Source organism: Plectropomus leopardus, chromosome 5 (assembly GCF_026936395.1).
Source record: "Plectropomus leopardus strain MGB_pleo_1.0 chromosome 5, ASM2693639v1, whole genome shotgun sequence".
Taxonomy (NCBI): domain Eukaryota; kingdom Metazoa; phylum Chordata; class Actinopteri; order Perciformes; family Serranidae; genus Plectropomus; species Plectropomus leopardus.
In genome coordinates, this window is record NC_142180.1 from 33391024 (window position 1) to 33406944 (window position 15921).

Consider the following 15921-nt stretch of genomic DNA (forward strand, 5'->3'; position numbering starts at 1 on the left):
TAAGTTATTATTCTTATTATTATAATTATTATTATTATTATATAGTTGTCCTTCTGCAAACAGTAGACTTTGAGAGTCAACGGCGACTCTAGGTCTGGAGAAATGCAGGAGAAATGTGAAGCAGGGAGAACAGCCGGAGAGGGCAGTTAAAAATAGGAGTCACCCGGGGAAAACACTAAAAAACTGATGTCGATCCAGGTTTCAAAGGGTTAACGACAGAGTTTAGCCTTTTTTGTGAGTTTTTTGGGGCTGTTTTAAAGCTCGGTGTTGGATTGCTGTGTAAACTCATGCTAACGCTCAGGAGACAATCTTTTACTGGCAGCGAAAGTTTACTGATCTGGTGGGGAGAAATGCGGCCGGCGTTCAGACTCTGGCTCTCGTCGTTCTCTGAAACTGTGGAAGACGTTTACATGTTTGGCTCTGTGGTCAGTGTACTGGGCTGGTTCTTCTTCTTCTCTGTGTTTATTGGTAGCTCATAAATAAACTTTAAAAGTGTGCCGCCACCTGCTGTCTCGGGGTGTGTAGATGCTACCTTTGGTAAGTCAGTGAAAGCAGTCTGACTTCATATTATCAGCGCTATTTAATCAGTTTTAATTTTGGGATGGAAATAATACATAATAACAACAATATTTCCAATTACAAGCAGATCATTTATCAGCCCGGTATATACCGTGAGGGTCCATGAAAAAGAGCAAAAGTCTCTGTAGTCGTTCTTCCTTCTGACAATGAGCTCACCATTATTCTGCAATCAGAACAAGACATTTGAGGGCAAAACAAATTTGGCTTTGACTGAAACCTTTAAACAACATGCTTAGATCTCACTTGACATCCCCAGGTGAGCCCCAAGTGACCTCAACCCGAGGACTTTAGCAAAGTCAGTCCAAATGTAAAGTGACGTCTCAATATATAACACACAGATAACAGCAGCGATGTTTAACATTCTTCTAATTCTTCATGTGTTGCGTAAGAAATGAATTTGAACCAGAACACTTCTCTGCTGGTGAAGTCTTGTTGAACAAAGCACTTCACCACCAGTGAGGCAGCGTCCAGCACAGACAGACTGTGCAGCTAAGTGTGAAATAGGGCGTTGTGGAGAAAAAATTACTCACTCGACTTTTCACGGCTGAGTAAATGTTTTTTAAAAAAAAGTGCTCAACATCTGCTGCAATAATTAGATTAAACCCAGCCCATCTATCCTCACGGAGAAGAGCAGTGAGAACGGAGCAAAGCGTCTCAGCAGTTAGAGAAGAGGATTGCATGTCAAAAAAAAACACCCGAAGGCTGCGTTTTGTGCAGAGCTACTAGGAGACATAATCATCTCTGACTGGAGCCTCAAGGCGGACTTCGCTCCGCTTCTCCATCACCAGCAACCGTCCTCTGCAAACGCAGGAGGAGGGAGAGATCCAGATGGTACCAAAACAGCCAAGGGGAGCTGAAGGAAGACAGCGAATTGATTGATCATGTAATTGAATCAAAAAGTCCAGCAATGCTGTGAATTATCATGGAAACGTGCTGAATGTACTATGTTAGCATTAAAGGTGCCGTGTACACCTTCCAGCACGTTAATACAGCAGAAAACCACTGTTTGCTTTGTAAAGTCATACTGGAATAATGGCGCTCTGAGCAGAGAATGAAGTCACAACTCTTCTCTTTGTTTTGTAATCTGAGCTTCTCTGTTTTTTGTTGTGGTAGACGGTCTGGCTGCACAAGCATTTTAGTGCATTTGAGGCTCACCGGCTGGTTAGTCACCGCGCTCTGCACTGTGCTCACACAGCGTATAACACAGTCCTCATCCACCAGCATGTCCTCATCCCAACTTGTCCAATTCCCACGTTTGGTGAGTGGCACGTGAAAAGATGACATGCTAGGTATGCTTATTAACCATTTTGAATGTTAAGAGACGGCGTGTCACTTTCTGATTGTTGTGTTTTCCCAAAGATGGTTCCTGTCACTGAAGGTTGTTGTCTTCACTCTGATGTTTGTTCAAGTAACTGTTTTTATAAAAAGTTTGGTTTTAATGAGTTATTCAGCTCTACAAAATGAGATTTCCCACCATCATTGACAGCTGCGTCAGCCAATCCGTGCACTCGCATTTAATGGAGCTGCTTGCGATTAGGGCGGGTGTTTTTGGTGGGAACTCCTCCGCCGCGGATATCACGACTGCGCAGACTCCAACTCGGGATGGCTTCATCAGCAGCCAAATCCCAGATATTTTAGCTTCACTTAAGCATAGCGGGGGTAAGTGGGGGCGCGTTGTCCTTCTTTATATACAGTTATAGACGGTTTCAAAAGATGGTTGAGGCAAATACCAAAAGGGTAGTCTGGCAGTCCTCCACCAGAAAATTTTCAGTATCAAACACTTAATTTCCTGTATTCTGTATATTTTTACGCACCAATTTGTGCAGCAACCATGGCACCATACTACCTTATGTGCTGGGGTTTTGAGATTGAGGTGTAATTAATATTAACTGTGATGTCGGGCGAAGATAGCAGCATCTGGTCTATAGCGCTCGCCATTGTTATTATTACTCCTCATTGGCTCCAGTGCGGTGAGCTTGACAACAGCTTGACAAAGGCAATAGTCTTGCGTTGGTTGGCTGATTGAGTCCCACTGCAGTGCTCATTAATTGTTTTTTATTTTCACTAAAAAACGCTGTTTTATGTCTCAGTGCCAGACAAAACAGGCAACTCGAACTTGATGGAGTGGGTTGATTTGAAGTTTTGGACCCAGTTTGTGTATTTTCAGCATCAATTTATGGTGTTCGTGACTTTAATTTTATCGGAATAAAAGCCTTTACTACTTTCATGTTGTTTTTTGAGTCAAATGCACTTGTTCTGAATATTGAGGGAGACATTCCCCCCCAAAATATATGCCTCTGATGCTCTGAATGTTGCACAAATCTCTTTTAAAGGAACAGTATGAGCTTTTTGGAAAATCGCATATATATATTCCAACAAGATTTTAATAAGAGGATTGAAACGACTCATAGCTGTGGCAGCGGTATCAATCTTTTCATCTGAGGTAGGAAGTGAGCATATTTCCCAGTATGTCAAATCTTTCCTTTGATATTCTGCCCTTTTGGAAAATTTTATGAATAACTGGGCGACATGCTGTACAGCGTGTGCTTTCAACCAAATAATCATGTTCACGCATCACATTTTTCCTCTCATGTGCTACACATTTATTCAACCTATTTCATGCCGTCTATTAGTGACTGATATTCTTCCTCTCAGTGAGTGGAAACTGAATATTGGCCACTTGATGTGACAGAGCAGTAAAGTGTGATTTATGTTTCAAAGGTCTAATTGGCAGCATTTCCTGCGTCTCCAGGCTGCACCAGTCAGATTTTTGACATATCTGAAAACCTTGGGAGATATATACTTGGCCTTAAACAGTGCTGGCTGGTCTCAGATAATTTATCTCTGTCTCGAGCTACCAGTGAATAAAGAGCAGGCCTGCTTCTGTGGCTAACTGCATTTCTCTTTGGAAATATCGATTTACGGAGTTCAGCAGAACAATGTCTTGATGGAAAAATTTTACAGAGGAAAGAAAAAACAATAAAAGGGTTATACATGCAGGCAGTTTAGGAACAGCTCATATAACTTTACACCAAACTATATTTTTTCCAGCCATTTTATCATAAAATTTAAATATATTATGCTATAAAATGTTATGCACTGAAACATGATACAGAAATCGTTTCCTCTGGACATTTTTGATGAAGAAGACATTGACTGGATTTGTATTTAGCCACCTTACCGTGCTATTGGCTGCTCAGTCTTCAGTGTCTAAACAGCTGAAATTTGGCACAGATGGTTCAGTCCAAATACCTGCAAAACAAAAATGTTGTGAGAGATTGGTAAAAGCTATGTTCGCAGTTAGAAACTGTGAAAGCACAAAGCAAGACAGACTTTTCTGATGCAGTTTGAGTGAGAAAAATCTTTTCAACCACTGTGAAGATGTTAATGTCTAAAGTCAAGAAAACTGTCTTGCCCACAAATTTGAGAGCGCAGGTTCCAAGGAGTGTAAATTCAGGAGGCTGTAAGTTGTGGGTGGTGGCTTTCAACATGTTGACAGATGGAAACATGCTGAAGTTAAAATAAAACAATTTCTTAAAAATTGCTGAGAACATAAAACCATGTGAAAAGCCTCCCGAAAGCACCAAAGTATGGTGGATGTACCATGGATGTATTAAGAAGATCTGGATACAGCATGGGGGCGGGGCCCCGTTCTTTCCTATTAGAGCTGCTCGTTGGCGCATGAAATCTCTTTTCTAATGTAAGTCAATGGGAAAAAGTGTCTCTGTGGGCGTCACGTGACGGACCCTGATGGTGTAATTTTGGCCAGTATGTAAAATTTGCTTCAGAGTCTGGTGCACTTCCTGGGGGCTTGTTCCCACCATAGACTGTATGATAAAGATGGTGACAGGTCCCCGAAAGTGAAGCCAAAACATGCTCAATCGCCCCCTGGTGTCCGGCTGCAGTATAGGCCAAAAAAGCCCGCCCCCTCCATGTTAGTGAATAGGGCAAGGGTCAAGCTAAAGCATCAAAGTACACGTCAAATAATTGTATCCTTAAAGATGGTTTCTGTCATTTGGGGTAGATTTCGCACACTAATACTATATTAGTGTAAAATATTGACGTATTTTGTTGTGTACAACCACTGACCAAGTATTGGTATTTGACGAGATGGGAAAAAACGTGTTGTCTATACATGCACTCATTGCTTCCTGCTTACAGCCTCACAAAGCTGTTAGCATGACTGCATTCCTGTGAGGCTGCAAATATAAATCGACTTAAAGATTTTAATCAAGCAGTATGTTTTTATCATATTCATTTGGTTGTTTTGTAATATATGTAATGCTGTTACTGGAAACTGCAAAGTCTTTTAATGTTAACGTTTGTTTTCCTCAGTAATCACTTTTAACGTCTCTGTGATTGAAAGTTTTGATTATTATGATAATAATAAGGTGCTGTGCTGTGTTGTAAAATACTTTATTTATATTTTAAATAAGAGCACTCCTCCAGCATTAACATGATTTAACATTGCCATTAATTCGTTTTCACAGCGTTTAACTTTATAACAATTTATTGTTTTACACACACCGATAATAAATCACAATTCCCACCTGAGTGACCTCCTGTAAACAGCATCGCTGGTTAATTCATCGTGAGCTGCAGCCCTAATCCGAATTATTCACAGTTCTGTCATTGCTGTGTTATGCAAACACACAGTCCACGTCTGCTTCATAAATCTTCCTGCGATGTCTGCTGTAGGGAATTATCTGAACACGGCGGGAAAACAAGCAAAGCCTCTTAGCTGTTGAGACACTATTGATTTGATTTGCTTCCTAAAAGGGGGGAAATTTATAGATGCACGCCGTCTCCTCCGGAGAGTGATATTAGCTTCCCTCAGGAGGAGAGGATACTGTCTGAGCGAGGCGTGAAGAATTGGGTCCAGATTCGGCAGCAGCGTGGGCCTCTTCGTGAATGTATAACATGTTATTAAAGGAGAGAAAGTTGTTACAGGACTGTTTCTCTTGAAGGTAACCCAAAGCTCTCCAGTTCTGTGGTCGCAGGAAGAAAATTTATTTCTCGCAGTACGCCGAGCAGCGGGACAGCTGACGACACTAAACCCCCGTCTCAGTTTCTCCTTCCTCTCCTTTCGCCCTGGTTTTCCTCTTCACTCTCTCTGAGTTGCTACCTCAGCTACTCTCACTTTGTCAAACTCTGCCAACTCTCCTCATCAGAGCGAGACACACTGACTTTGTGGTGATTTTGGTCTAATTTTCCCTGGTTTTGTGTCTCTCTGTAGCCGTTGTGTGTCTCTTTTGGTTGTTTTGCATCCTTTTGTGATTGTTTTGGCCTTTTTTGTAATTATTTTGTGTCTCTTTGCTGTTCCTCTGCATCTCTTTGTGGTCTTTTTTTGTCCCTTCCTGGTCAGTACTGTTGATATTAGTGACTTTTTGCAGGTTTTGCAGGCTTGTAATTTGACACTTGACACTTTGGGCCCCGGGGCCTGTGCTGAGAGGGCCTGTTGATATACCCGTGATTCTATTGCAAAATGTTGTACTGGGAACTTATCTGTGCAGACACATCGCGTGTATGTAAACACATGTACAGTACAAATGCAATCTCCTTTTTTCCATATGTGGAAAGATCAGCGTCCCTGCGGACCTGCTGATGCATCTGTTGTACAGAGCGTTTTTCCCAGACGCAGTCGCCGCTGATAACAAAGGTGAGGACGGGTTCAGTGTAATCTGTGTTTTGGCTGATAGACAGACTGAGGAGGTATAAGAGCGCTGTGTGTGTTTGTGTGTATCTACACACTGACATCATGATGCAGACACTGGCTCTCCTGCTGCTTCAGGCGGCATTCGGTGAGTCGTGCGGCTCAGCTGGAGAAGTTAGACTGAACGAAAAAGTGGTGCAGTTGTTGCAAAATACAGACATTTAAACTGAGAGCTAAATGCTTAATCTAATCTATAGCATGTGTTTGTAGTTTTTGGATGTGGCACACCTGCTGTGAAGCCTGATACCAGCAGGGTGGTGAATGGAGAGGATGCTCGCCCCCATAGCTGGCCCTGGCAGGTATTGTGACTGCAATGCTGTAAATGTGCTTGAAAAGAACTCACAATTTTAAATTTAATTGTATTTGTACTTTAAAAACAAATAAATGCAACCCCTTTTGTTTTTCCTTCCATTTTTAATAGGCTTTTTTGCACACTATAGATATATTTTTGAGTATTGCCACCTGTGTAGTAATGATGCTGTTTAATCAGTGTCTTAATATGCCTCACCTGTCAGGTGGGTGGATTATCTTAGAAAAGGAGCCTTCGTGGTTTGTTTGGATGCTCTATTTCTCATCACGTCGCCTTTTATGTTAACGATTCTCATGAGTATATGCCTTTTATGTATTTATGTTGTATATACATACATCTTGTAGGTTGACGCGGGCAGGAGATACTGTACTGTACATGTGAATATGCATGATGACATCTGTCACACTATTTTTGTATGCCAACATTTCAGAATAAAGAATATTTAAAAAAACCAAAAAAAACAAGCACAGATTTTAACAAATTTTGATCAAAATTGTAGGTAAATACATCTACTGCACTTGAGTGCATGAAAAAGTCCTAGATCTCTAACTTAAACTTAACATTTTTGCATTGAAATTGTGGTTCAGTGTAGCATAAATTCTAATTATACACATTTTTTTTGTCAGATCTCCCTGCAGAAGAAACACGGCAGCCGTTTCCATCACATTTGCGGAGGGACTCTGATTGGACCTCGTTGGGTGCTGACTGCTGGACACTGCATCTGGTGACTTACATTAACACAAGATAGTTACTGTGTGATTCAAGGGTTAACACATGCGAGCTGGAGGTCAAAGGTTGTGTGAGGGATATAATAACACAGGTCGATGTGATGTGTGTGTCACAGGCCCGGAGATGTGCTCCGTGTGGTTTTGGGAGAGCACGACATGAGCCAGCAGGAGGGAACTGAGCAGATCAGAGATGTATTGCGCATCATTGTCCATCCCCAGTGGGACATCGACTTCGTGGCTGACGGGTGAGTTTATTTTGACTTTTTAACAAGCAAAAATAAATAAATTCTCCTCTGCACATATATAAATCTCACTGTGCTGGTGTCAGTAGAATCCTTCATTAGCATAAATAATAATGTTTTAATTTACACCTGTAAGCAAATAACCTAAAATATGAAGTAATTACCATACTTCAAACACGTGAAGTATGGTAACCCTTTTAGCCATACTGTAAGTGTTTTTTTTTTTTTAAAGTTATATTATTAAAGTGCATAAAACAGTCTGAATGATCATAGCTTGCTTAAAAAAGTACATTTACCTCCTCAGTCAGTGTTCAAACTAAACATGCTCTCAGTATATGACACAAATACTCCAAAAAAATGTGTTTATATAAAAATACATGGTTTTACCCTCTTCTATACCATCATCTTTTAGCAGTTTCTTTATATTTAATTCATAGATTTAATCATATAATATTAGACATTTCAGTCAGCTTCACCTTATGTTTTACATGACAAAACTTGTCCTTCACACATTTTACTGTGTTCTTTGTTCTTCTTAGTTTTTATTGGATGAATGTTTACTGACTGTTAACTTTTTCTATTCTGTTGTATTTTTCTGTAAAATGTTAGTTTTTGTTTTGTTTGTTGTTGTCAAGTTGAGGTGGGTCTGTTTGTATAAGCCTTTTGACCTTTTGACCCCTTTTTTTTTAATCATCTGGATTTTATGCAGTTTTTAATTGTGTTCAGATAAGCTAAACTAAAGGGGTAATCTCATTTTACTAATTATTTCCTCACAGTAATGATCTCGCATTGCTGAAATTGGATAAGAGCCCCATAATGACTGACAGCGTTGGCGTGGCTTGTCTTCCTGAGGCTGGAGAGATCCTCGCCCATGGGACCCCGTGTTTCATCTCCGGCTGGGGCAACCTTTACAGTAATGTCACTGTGTCCTCACCTGTCATCCGGACTGTGCACCGACCACTGCAGAGGCTCATTTATGTAGAAAATAACATGTGTGTCAGGCTCAGAAAGGTGAAAATGTTGCCCAGTGATCAGTTTTAACATAAAACTTCGAGCAACATTTGACTATTGCACAATCTGCACTCTCTGCACTTATTGGGCAGTAACATGTTACTAAGTCATGAGATCACTTTTTCATCAAGAATAGTGTACGTTTGAGGTTACGGTTGAGATTAAATTTAGATTTTAATTTTGAACGTGCAAAATAAAATGAAAGATATAAATACGAAAACAACACTAGAAACTCCAGCAGATATTCAGCAAACAACCAAAGTTAATGTTTGTAAAGGAGTCGCAGGAAGTGAATACTCAAATCCTACTTCTTCTTTAAATTTTATTTTAAAAAACTGAATATTAAACATTAATATTCAAACTTTCCACCCCTGTATTCACGATACTAACCTTGATTAAATTAAACAAAATAGTTCAAACAGTTAGACTACTCATCCTTCTACCATGAGTACTTTGACATCCTGGAGTTGGTTTTTTCACTGTCTTACGGCAGTGGTGGAAGAAGTATTCTGATCTGTTATTTAAGCAAAAGTAGAAATACTACACCATGAAAATACTCCACTATAAGTCCTAAATTAAAAACCTTACTGAATAATTCTGCACACTGCTCCTGTGGTTGTTGTTAAAAGGCACCTGTGATGAAGATGGGCTTGGTAATAAGTGTACGACTCATGTAACAAATTACTTTTTCTGCAGAGTAAATAATAAAGTACAGTAGTTCCAGTTTTGAAGGTTGTTGCTGAGCACTGCCCTCTGCCTTGTATATGTGTGCAGATGTGTATGGTGTGTTTATATGTTGCTGTGTCCTCTGTGTGTCCCAGCCCACGGCCCCATGCCTGATAAGCTGCAGCAGGCCTTGCTGCCTGTGGTGGAGCACAGCGTGTGCAGCCGCAGCGACTGGTGGGGCATCAACGTCAAGAGCACCATGATCTGTGCGGGAGGAGGCGACGTATCTGGATGCAATGTACGTGAGACGACAAAAAACAAAAAGCATCTGTCAGAGCTGAACTACCTGCTGTGAACGAGGGCAGCTACTTTAATTTTCTGTCCCTCTCTCAGGGAGACTCCGGCGGTCCTCTCAACTGTCTGGGACAGGATGGCAGGTGGTACGTCCAGGGTGTCACCAGCTTCGTTTCCTCCCGTGTCTGCAATGAGGTGAAGAAACCAACCGTGTTCACTCGCACGTCTGCCTTCACAGAGTGGCTCAGTGACGTAAGTTCATCACAGACTTGCTGCAGAAACACAGACATGTACAGCTCACAGATGTCACTAACAGATACAAAATTTCATATTTCAAGTCATATTTAAGTCATATTTTCTCTTCAGGTCATGCTGCGATATTGAGGAACTACTGGACACCCAATTGACCAATAATAAGGTCCCAAATCGAAATATTTTCTCTATTCATTTTAAAGTTTAACATCACAGTCAGACACAGAGCAACATGTCTTTCATCATATATTTAAACACTTTTCATACAGCACAATAAACGTGTGTCCTCTATCAGTATGCCTCTGTTTGTAAATTATTGGATCTGCATTTTAAATAGATATAACCAAATTATTTTGTGTATAATTTGCTTGATATACAACTGTTCCATGTAAAGCACTGCAGCGGCGAGAATCAAACAAAATCAGCATTTTTTTTATGAGAAAAGTGCAGAAAGATTCACCTTCTCTTTAAAAATGCATAGCACCGTTTCATATTTCAGCTCCCGTCTCTGTTGTGCGATAAGAAAAGTGAGGAATGGCTGCCCATCAGCCTGCGCGGAGGACTTATGAATCAGTATTTCCTATCAATCATCACCAAGGTCGGCCAAGTGTCGGCGCTGGTGAACATACTGTCTGACGCACCCAGGTGGGAGCCGAGCGGGAGAGCAGCATCAGATAAATAGCAGCGATAGGTTACCTTGATGCACGACCTCGGCGGTCTGCTGCGTCAGATAACAAGAGCATTTTGAGCCACTTCTGACAAATACGCATCCAGTTTGAGACAAGAGACTTTGCTATTTATAGCATGATAAAATATAATAATACTCAATGCAAAAATACACTTAAAATTACTAAAGGTGATACTACTCATTATGCAAGTAAAAGTCCTGCATTGAAAATATTACAGAAGTAAAAGTAAGTATTATCAGGAAAATTTACTTTAAGTGTTAAAAGTAAAAGTATCCAGTGCAGACAAATCTTTAAAACACACACACACACAAAATACTCAAAATTATTTAAAAACAGCAGAAGTAAAAAAAAATACTCCCAGACTCAAAATTATTGAAAATTTATTAGAAAAAGCAACACCTCAAAAAATATTTTTTTGAAAACCATAACCCTAAAAAAAAAAACATCAAAAAACCTACCATCATAAAAAAAAAAACACCCCCAAAAGACCTCAGTGTTTATCAAAAATAGTTGGCAATTTGGTCACTATTTGTTTGTCACTTGTTTTATGGTCTATGTTTCCATTTTATTCACAAAAAAACCCAACAAAAATGGCATTTACAAAACATCATATTTTATATACTCTTCTTATGGTTTTTATGCAAAAAAACAACCTTAATTTGTAAATTAACTAAAGCTTTTATTGTCATGGAGTAAAAAGTCCAATATTTGCCTCTGAGCTGTAGTGGAGGGAAAGCATAAAGTAGCATGAAAATAAAAACACTCAAGTAAAGTTCAAGAACTTCAATTTTACACTTAAGTACATGATTAAATGTACTTAGTTTCGTTCCACTTCCCCTGAAGACTGAAGTTCTGCTTCAAACTGTGACATGAAGGCAAACCTTGTGACATTTGTTTGTCCCCATCTGCTGGTAGATGAGGGAACCTGCTGAGTCTGACAGCATCACAGCAGCTCCATCCAGTGGACAGAAACGGAGACAGACAGACTACTGCGACGGTAACTGCTGTCTTTACTACATGAGACACTCTAACTCAGAGGATGTTCATATGATATTTCACTTCATAAAAGCTCTTTAATTAGATTTAAGTCAGTAAGTAAAGCTTGATTTATATAAACTCATATACACACAGTTAAAAATATGTCAGTGAATGAATGAAATAATTGAGTTTCAGTGAATTACAATATGGGACACCGTATAATGAGGGACAGACGAGAGCAAAACAAACAGAAAAACATCACACATGGAGCTGCGATAGGAGGAAGCACAGATTTTCAGAGTTTTGTCCATCTGACTTTTACAGTTTCAGTTTATTTTACTCGCTGAGATTATTGTCCTCCTGCTGTCGTGCCATCAGAGAGCAGATGAGGAGAAGTTGTTAAAAAATATTGTTTTTCTTCTCAGTTTTTAAAAGTGTTTTTCTTGGACAAGGGGACTTTATAGTGGAGAGCTGAAGGTTGCAAAGACTTGTGCAGAGGGTGAGCGTGATCTTTTCAGCTGCTTGGATATGAAGTACTGACAGTAGAGTTTGGGTTTGTTATTTTACTCGCTGAGTTAATGATCCGGGAAAGATTTGATTTATTCTTAACAGAGAGAAGTTCCTCTGGCCATCGCCTTGTCTTTCAAACAGTGTAACTGCTGTAGATGCAGCTTCTTCAAAAAGATAATATATGAAACTAAATAATGAATAAATATATAAATAAACAATTAACCTAAACAGCCCAGTTACACACCTGTAGCTTTATAACTGTTTAACCGCAACTAATTTAAATAGACTGCAAAATCCTATTAAATATCATATGAATTCACAACCAAAAACAACTTTCAGATGTTTAATTTTGGGATATCGTCCTCCCAATTTATGAGTCAAAAAGTGAATTTCTGTTGCCAGTGCAAACAATTTGGTGTGAATTTATGAACTTTTGCATTTTAGAAAAGAGAGAAAAAAATCAAATCATTACTTTCAAGCAAATGTAACGAGTAGTTAGAGCCTTTATAAGAATGTAGCAGAGTCAAAAGTACAATGTTTGTCTTTCAAATGTAGTCGAGTCAAAGTAATGAGTTTCTAAAACAAGTAAGTAAAGTTCAAATACTCAAAAACTGTACTTAAGTAAATGTACTTTATCACTGTAAACCACTGGCCCTCTTGCTGTGAGGTAACGGTGCTAACCATTAACATAGAAACAAACTAATATTTGCTATTTAACTATATAATGAAGTACTGAAGTATAATGGCGTCCTGACCAGAAAATGTCACACTTCCTCTGTGTGTGTTGTAATCGGAGCTTCTCTGCTCTTTGTGGTGGAAAATGCTCCGCCCGTGTGTGCATGTTAGTGCGTGGGACTCTCCGTGTTTGTGTCCGACTGGCGAGGTAATCACGTTGCTGCTCTGCACTCATACGGTGATTAACGCTGATAACGCCGTCCCAAACCACGGTGGCTGGGTAGCATTGTTGCAGAAGCATGGCGCCCACCCTCTGGTCTCCCCCTCAGGTTAACACTGTCAGCTCTGTCAGCACTGTTGCTGCTGCTGATCTGCGTCCTCCATGTTGAGAACCATGTACAAACAATCCTGCCCCAGAGTCTGAGTGCGTCCCGAATCGCATACTTTTACTTTTAGTAGGTACTATGGCTGCCCTTACATAGTATGCACTGCTGCATGCAGTATGCACACAAACAGGGCATGCTACTACTTCATAACACTGAACTTTGACCCTCTTACTCATGTATCTGTTGCCACGGAGATCAGAGTAAACATCACTCACAGAGCTAGCCAGAGATCAACAGGAGCTCTGCTGTCGTTACTTTGCAGTGTAGTTTAACCCTTAAATTATAACTGCATATATTGTGGATTTTAACATTTTATATTACTAAAATTAGCCTAGATATGGATTTCTCTGTTATTGTTTTGTTATTTTTTTAATTTTTTGTTGGTAATCCTCATGATTATTTTGTTCACTTAAACAATTAGGCCTAATATATAATACAGTTATATTACTATTCGACTCATCGACATCAGACACTTTAATGCGCTGTCATAATTCACAGCGGCTTCTGTGAGCCGCCAGTGAGCCGTCAATCAGCCGTCAATCAGCTGTCATCTCTTTGCAGCTCAGTCTTTGTGACATAATCTGCCGCTGTGCAAAGGGTTATGGGTCAGAATAGCCAGAAAAGCCCCCTGGCGTGCATACTGCAAAATCCAACCAGATATAGGAGAACATCCTGGTATGTTTGGCATATTGCACCTTACATCCTAAATATTTTTCTTGTATACTAGATAATACGAGGGTAGCACAGTCTGAGTCACAGATATGCTCTAAATGTTGCATACTGCTGCTTAAACTGACAGCCAGCAGCAAGTGCTTCAGTTTTGCCCTGGGCATTGCCTCTCAGGCTACATTCAGTGTGCGTCTATACGAGCCTGAAGAGAAGGGCCTGCAGACACAACTCTGAAAGCAAAGTCCCTAAATGTTTTTTTTGATGAAAAGGTTACTGCTTTTTTTAGTTACAGTCAATATTCTCTTACAAAAACGGTAATTTTTTAACATTAACCAAAGATAAGCTGTAGTGTAGATGCAGTTTAACAATATAATCTGTCATATATCAGACTCCGTTAAGGAAACTTAACATGAGTTCAAATAGGATTAGTGAGTTTATGCTACAGTAGAGGATTACGAAGCTTTTGCATTTTATTTTTTGTCATTTTATTTTTAAAAAAAGGAAGCGCAATAACCAACTCTTTTTCAAGATAGATGTAGATATAAACCTAACTAAAAGCAGACATTAGATTTTCTCACCCGAAAAAGATATATAATGGTATTACAAAGAAATACTGTGCACACCAACAAACTCTTCTGTATATCATCATAATATTGCTAATTTATGCTGTTTGAAGTGTTAATGATTCTTTTCTCACTGGTTCAGTGTGTCAGGAGGGTCAGGAGACCCCGACTGATACTAAACAGCACCTTTGTGCTTCAGTGTTCAATAAAATATATGTAACAGTACAGACTCAGCTGTATTTGGAGCTACATCTTTGCTGCGTGGAGGCAGCGATGTTACTTAACAAAAAACATCATAATTCAGACGACACCAAGAGTGAGACCGAGTCATTGTTTTGCAAGTCACAAGTCTCGAGTCTCAGCATTCAAGACTCAAGTCAAGACTGAGAATGCCCGAGTCAAGTCCCACTCCCTAAACTTTGAGTTTCGAGTCCTAAACAAGAAATAACGTGGTCGTCATCAAATGTAACGCCATTTTAAAGACAAATAAAAATATATCAAATTTAAAGATTATCACTTGTTTGTTAGTTCTTCGGGGTTCTCTCCTGTTATTTAACTGGAAGCTGTCGGATTAGTTTAAACAAAGTAGATCAGGAGAATTAACTGTCGACTTGCTGGGAATGAAAAACATAAATATAAGCTGACTGAAGAAATGAAGGGAAATAATCTGAGTCATGGCACGCTTTTTAAATGACATACTTTTTGATATTTGGGATCAAGTCCAAGTGACGTCAAAGTCCAAGCCGAGTCAAATTTGTGACTCAAGTTTGACTTGAGTCCAAATCATGTGACTCGAGTCCACAACTCTGCCAGACACTGATACATTTTGGCTGCACAGAATCCAGACGGGAATTATGTTGCCGTTTTTTCTGCAAATATCAACCAGACTTTTGTGTAACATGCAGTGTTTTTCCCTTATTTCAACATATGAAGGTGCCACGCGTTAACCCTTCGGTGAAAGGGGATTTCTGTGTTGGGCGATGATGTTATCGTTATTGGCAGAAGTGATATTTTCTTGTAAAAGGCAAATTAAAATATGATGTTAGTGTTCGTTTTAATCTTTCAGAGAGCGCCTCGTACTGAATACAGCAGCAGACCTGCACAGAGACTTGCCATCGCGTGTAAATTTAGTGTCCCTTTGATCCCGTAGCCGCTCAGTCTCGTCACCATCAGATACCCAACCAGTTTGGACGAGTTCTAACAGCTGAGCTTTATGGTTTTATTGCAGCTCAGCCCACTCACGGCGTAGTACTACAGGGTGGCCCCGGAGGGTAACAACAGGGCAAACAGTTTGACCCTCGGTGGACTGTGCCAGCATGGCAGATACTGTGGGTGGCATCAACTCGGCGACCTCGCAGGCAATCATTGACTCTGCTACCATAACAATTCTCAAAGGAGAATACAGTTTAACCCTTTGAAACGCCAGCAAATTGGCTCGAGTTCGTTTAAAAGCATAGGAAGAAGGCAACGAGCATCTTGACAAGAAAAGGCCCAAAAATTTGCAGAAAATTAGTAGAAAATAAGAAAAAAAGTTTTCCTTTTTTTTTTAATTGAAAAAAAATGAAGAAAGAAAATGACCAAGATAGTGCTAAAAAAATACATTTGTTTCTGTAACATAATTTTAAATATATGATATTTCTAAATATATGTCCCTTG

At 39.7% G+C, this 15921-nt stretch overlaps 1 protein-coding gene across 2 annotated transcripts; it reads left to right on the forward strand.

Moving 5' to 3' along the window:
* Positions 1-6094: 6094 nt before the first annotated feature.
* Positions 6095-10089, forward strand: LOC121938372 (chymotrypsin-like elastase family member 3B). Of its 2 annotated transcripts, none has more exons than XM_088077299.1 (8): positions 6095-6238; positions 6503-6591; positions 7229-7326; positions 7447-7575; positions 8349-8485; positions 9405-9547; positions 9643-9795; positions 9910-10089. In XM_088077299.1, exons 1-8 carry the CDS (start codon positions 6184-6186, stop codon positions 9925-9927), a joined length of 822 nt encoding a protein of 273 aa, XP_087933425.1. In that variant the 5' UTR covers positions 6095-6183; the 3' UTR covers positions 9928-10089. The 2 variants fall into 2 exon arrangements, with proteins under 2 accessions (XP_087933425.1, XP_042337564.1); XM_042481630.2 differs by lacking the exon at positions 6095-6238 and adding an exon at positions 6336-6380.
* The last annotated feature ends 5832 nt before the right edge of the window (positions 10090-15921 follow it).

Excerpts from the sequence above, each read along its gene's own strand:
- LOC121938372 (XM_088077299.1), top strand. The coding sequence starts at position 6,184 with ATGCATCTGTTGTACAGAGCGTTTTTCCCAGACGCAGTCGCCGCTGAT. Across the intron at positions 6,592-7,228 it reads CCCATAGCTGGCCCTGGCAG|ATCTCCCTGCAGAAGAAACA; the intron begins GTATTGTGACTG and ends TTTTTTTGTCAG. Across the intron at positions 9,548-9,642 it reads GCGACGTATCTGGATGCAAT|GGAGACTCCGGCGGTCCTCT; the intron begins GTACGTGAGACG and ends TCCCTCTCTCAG.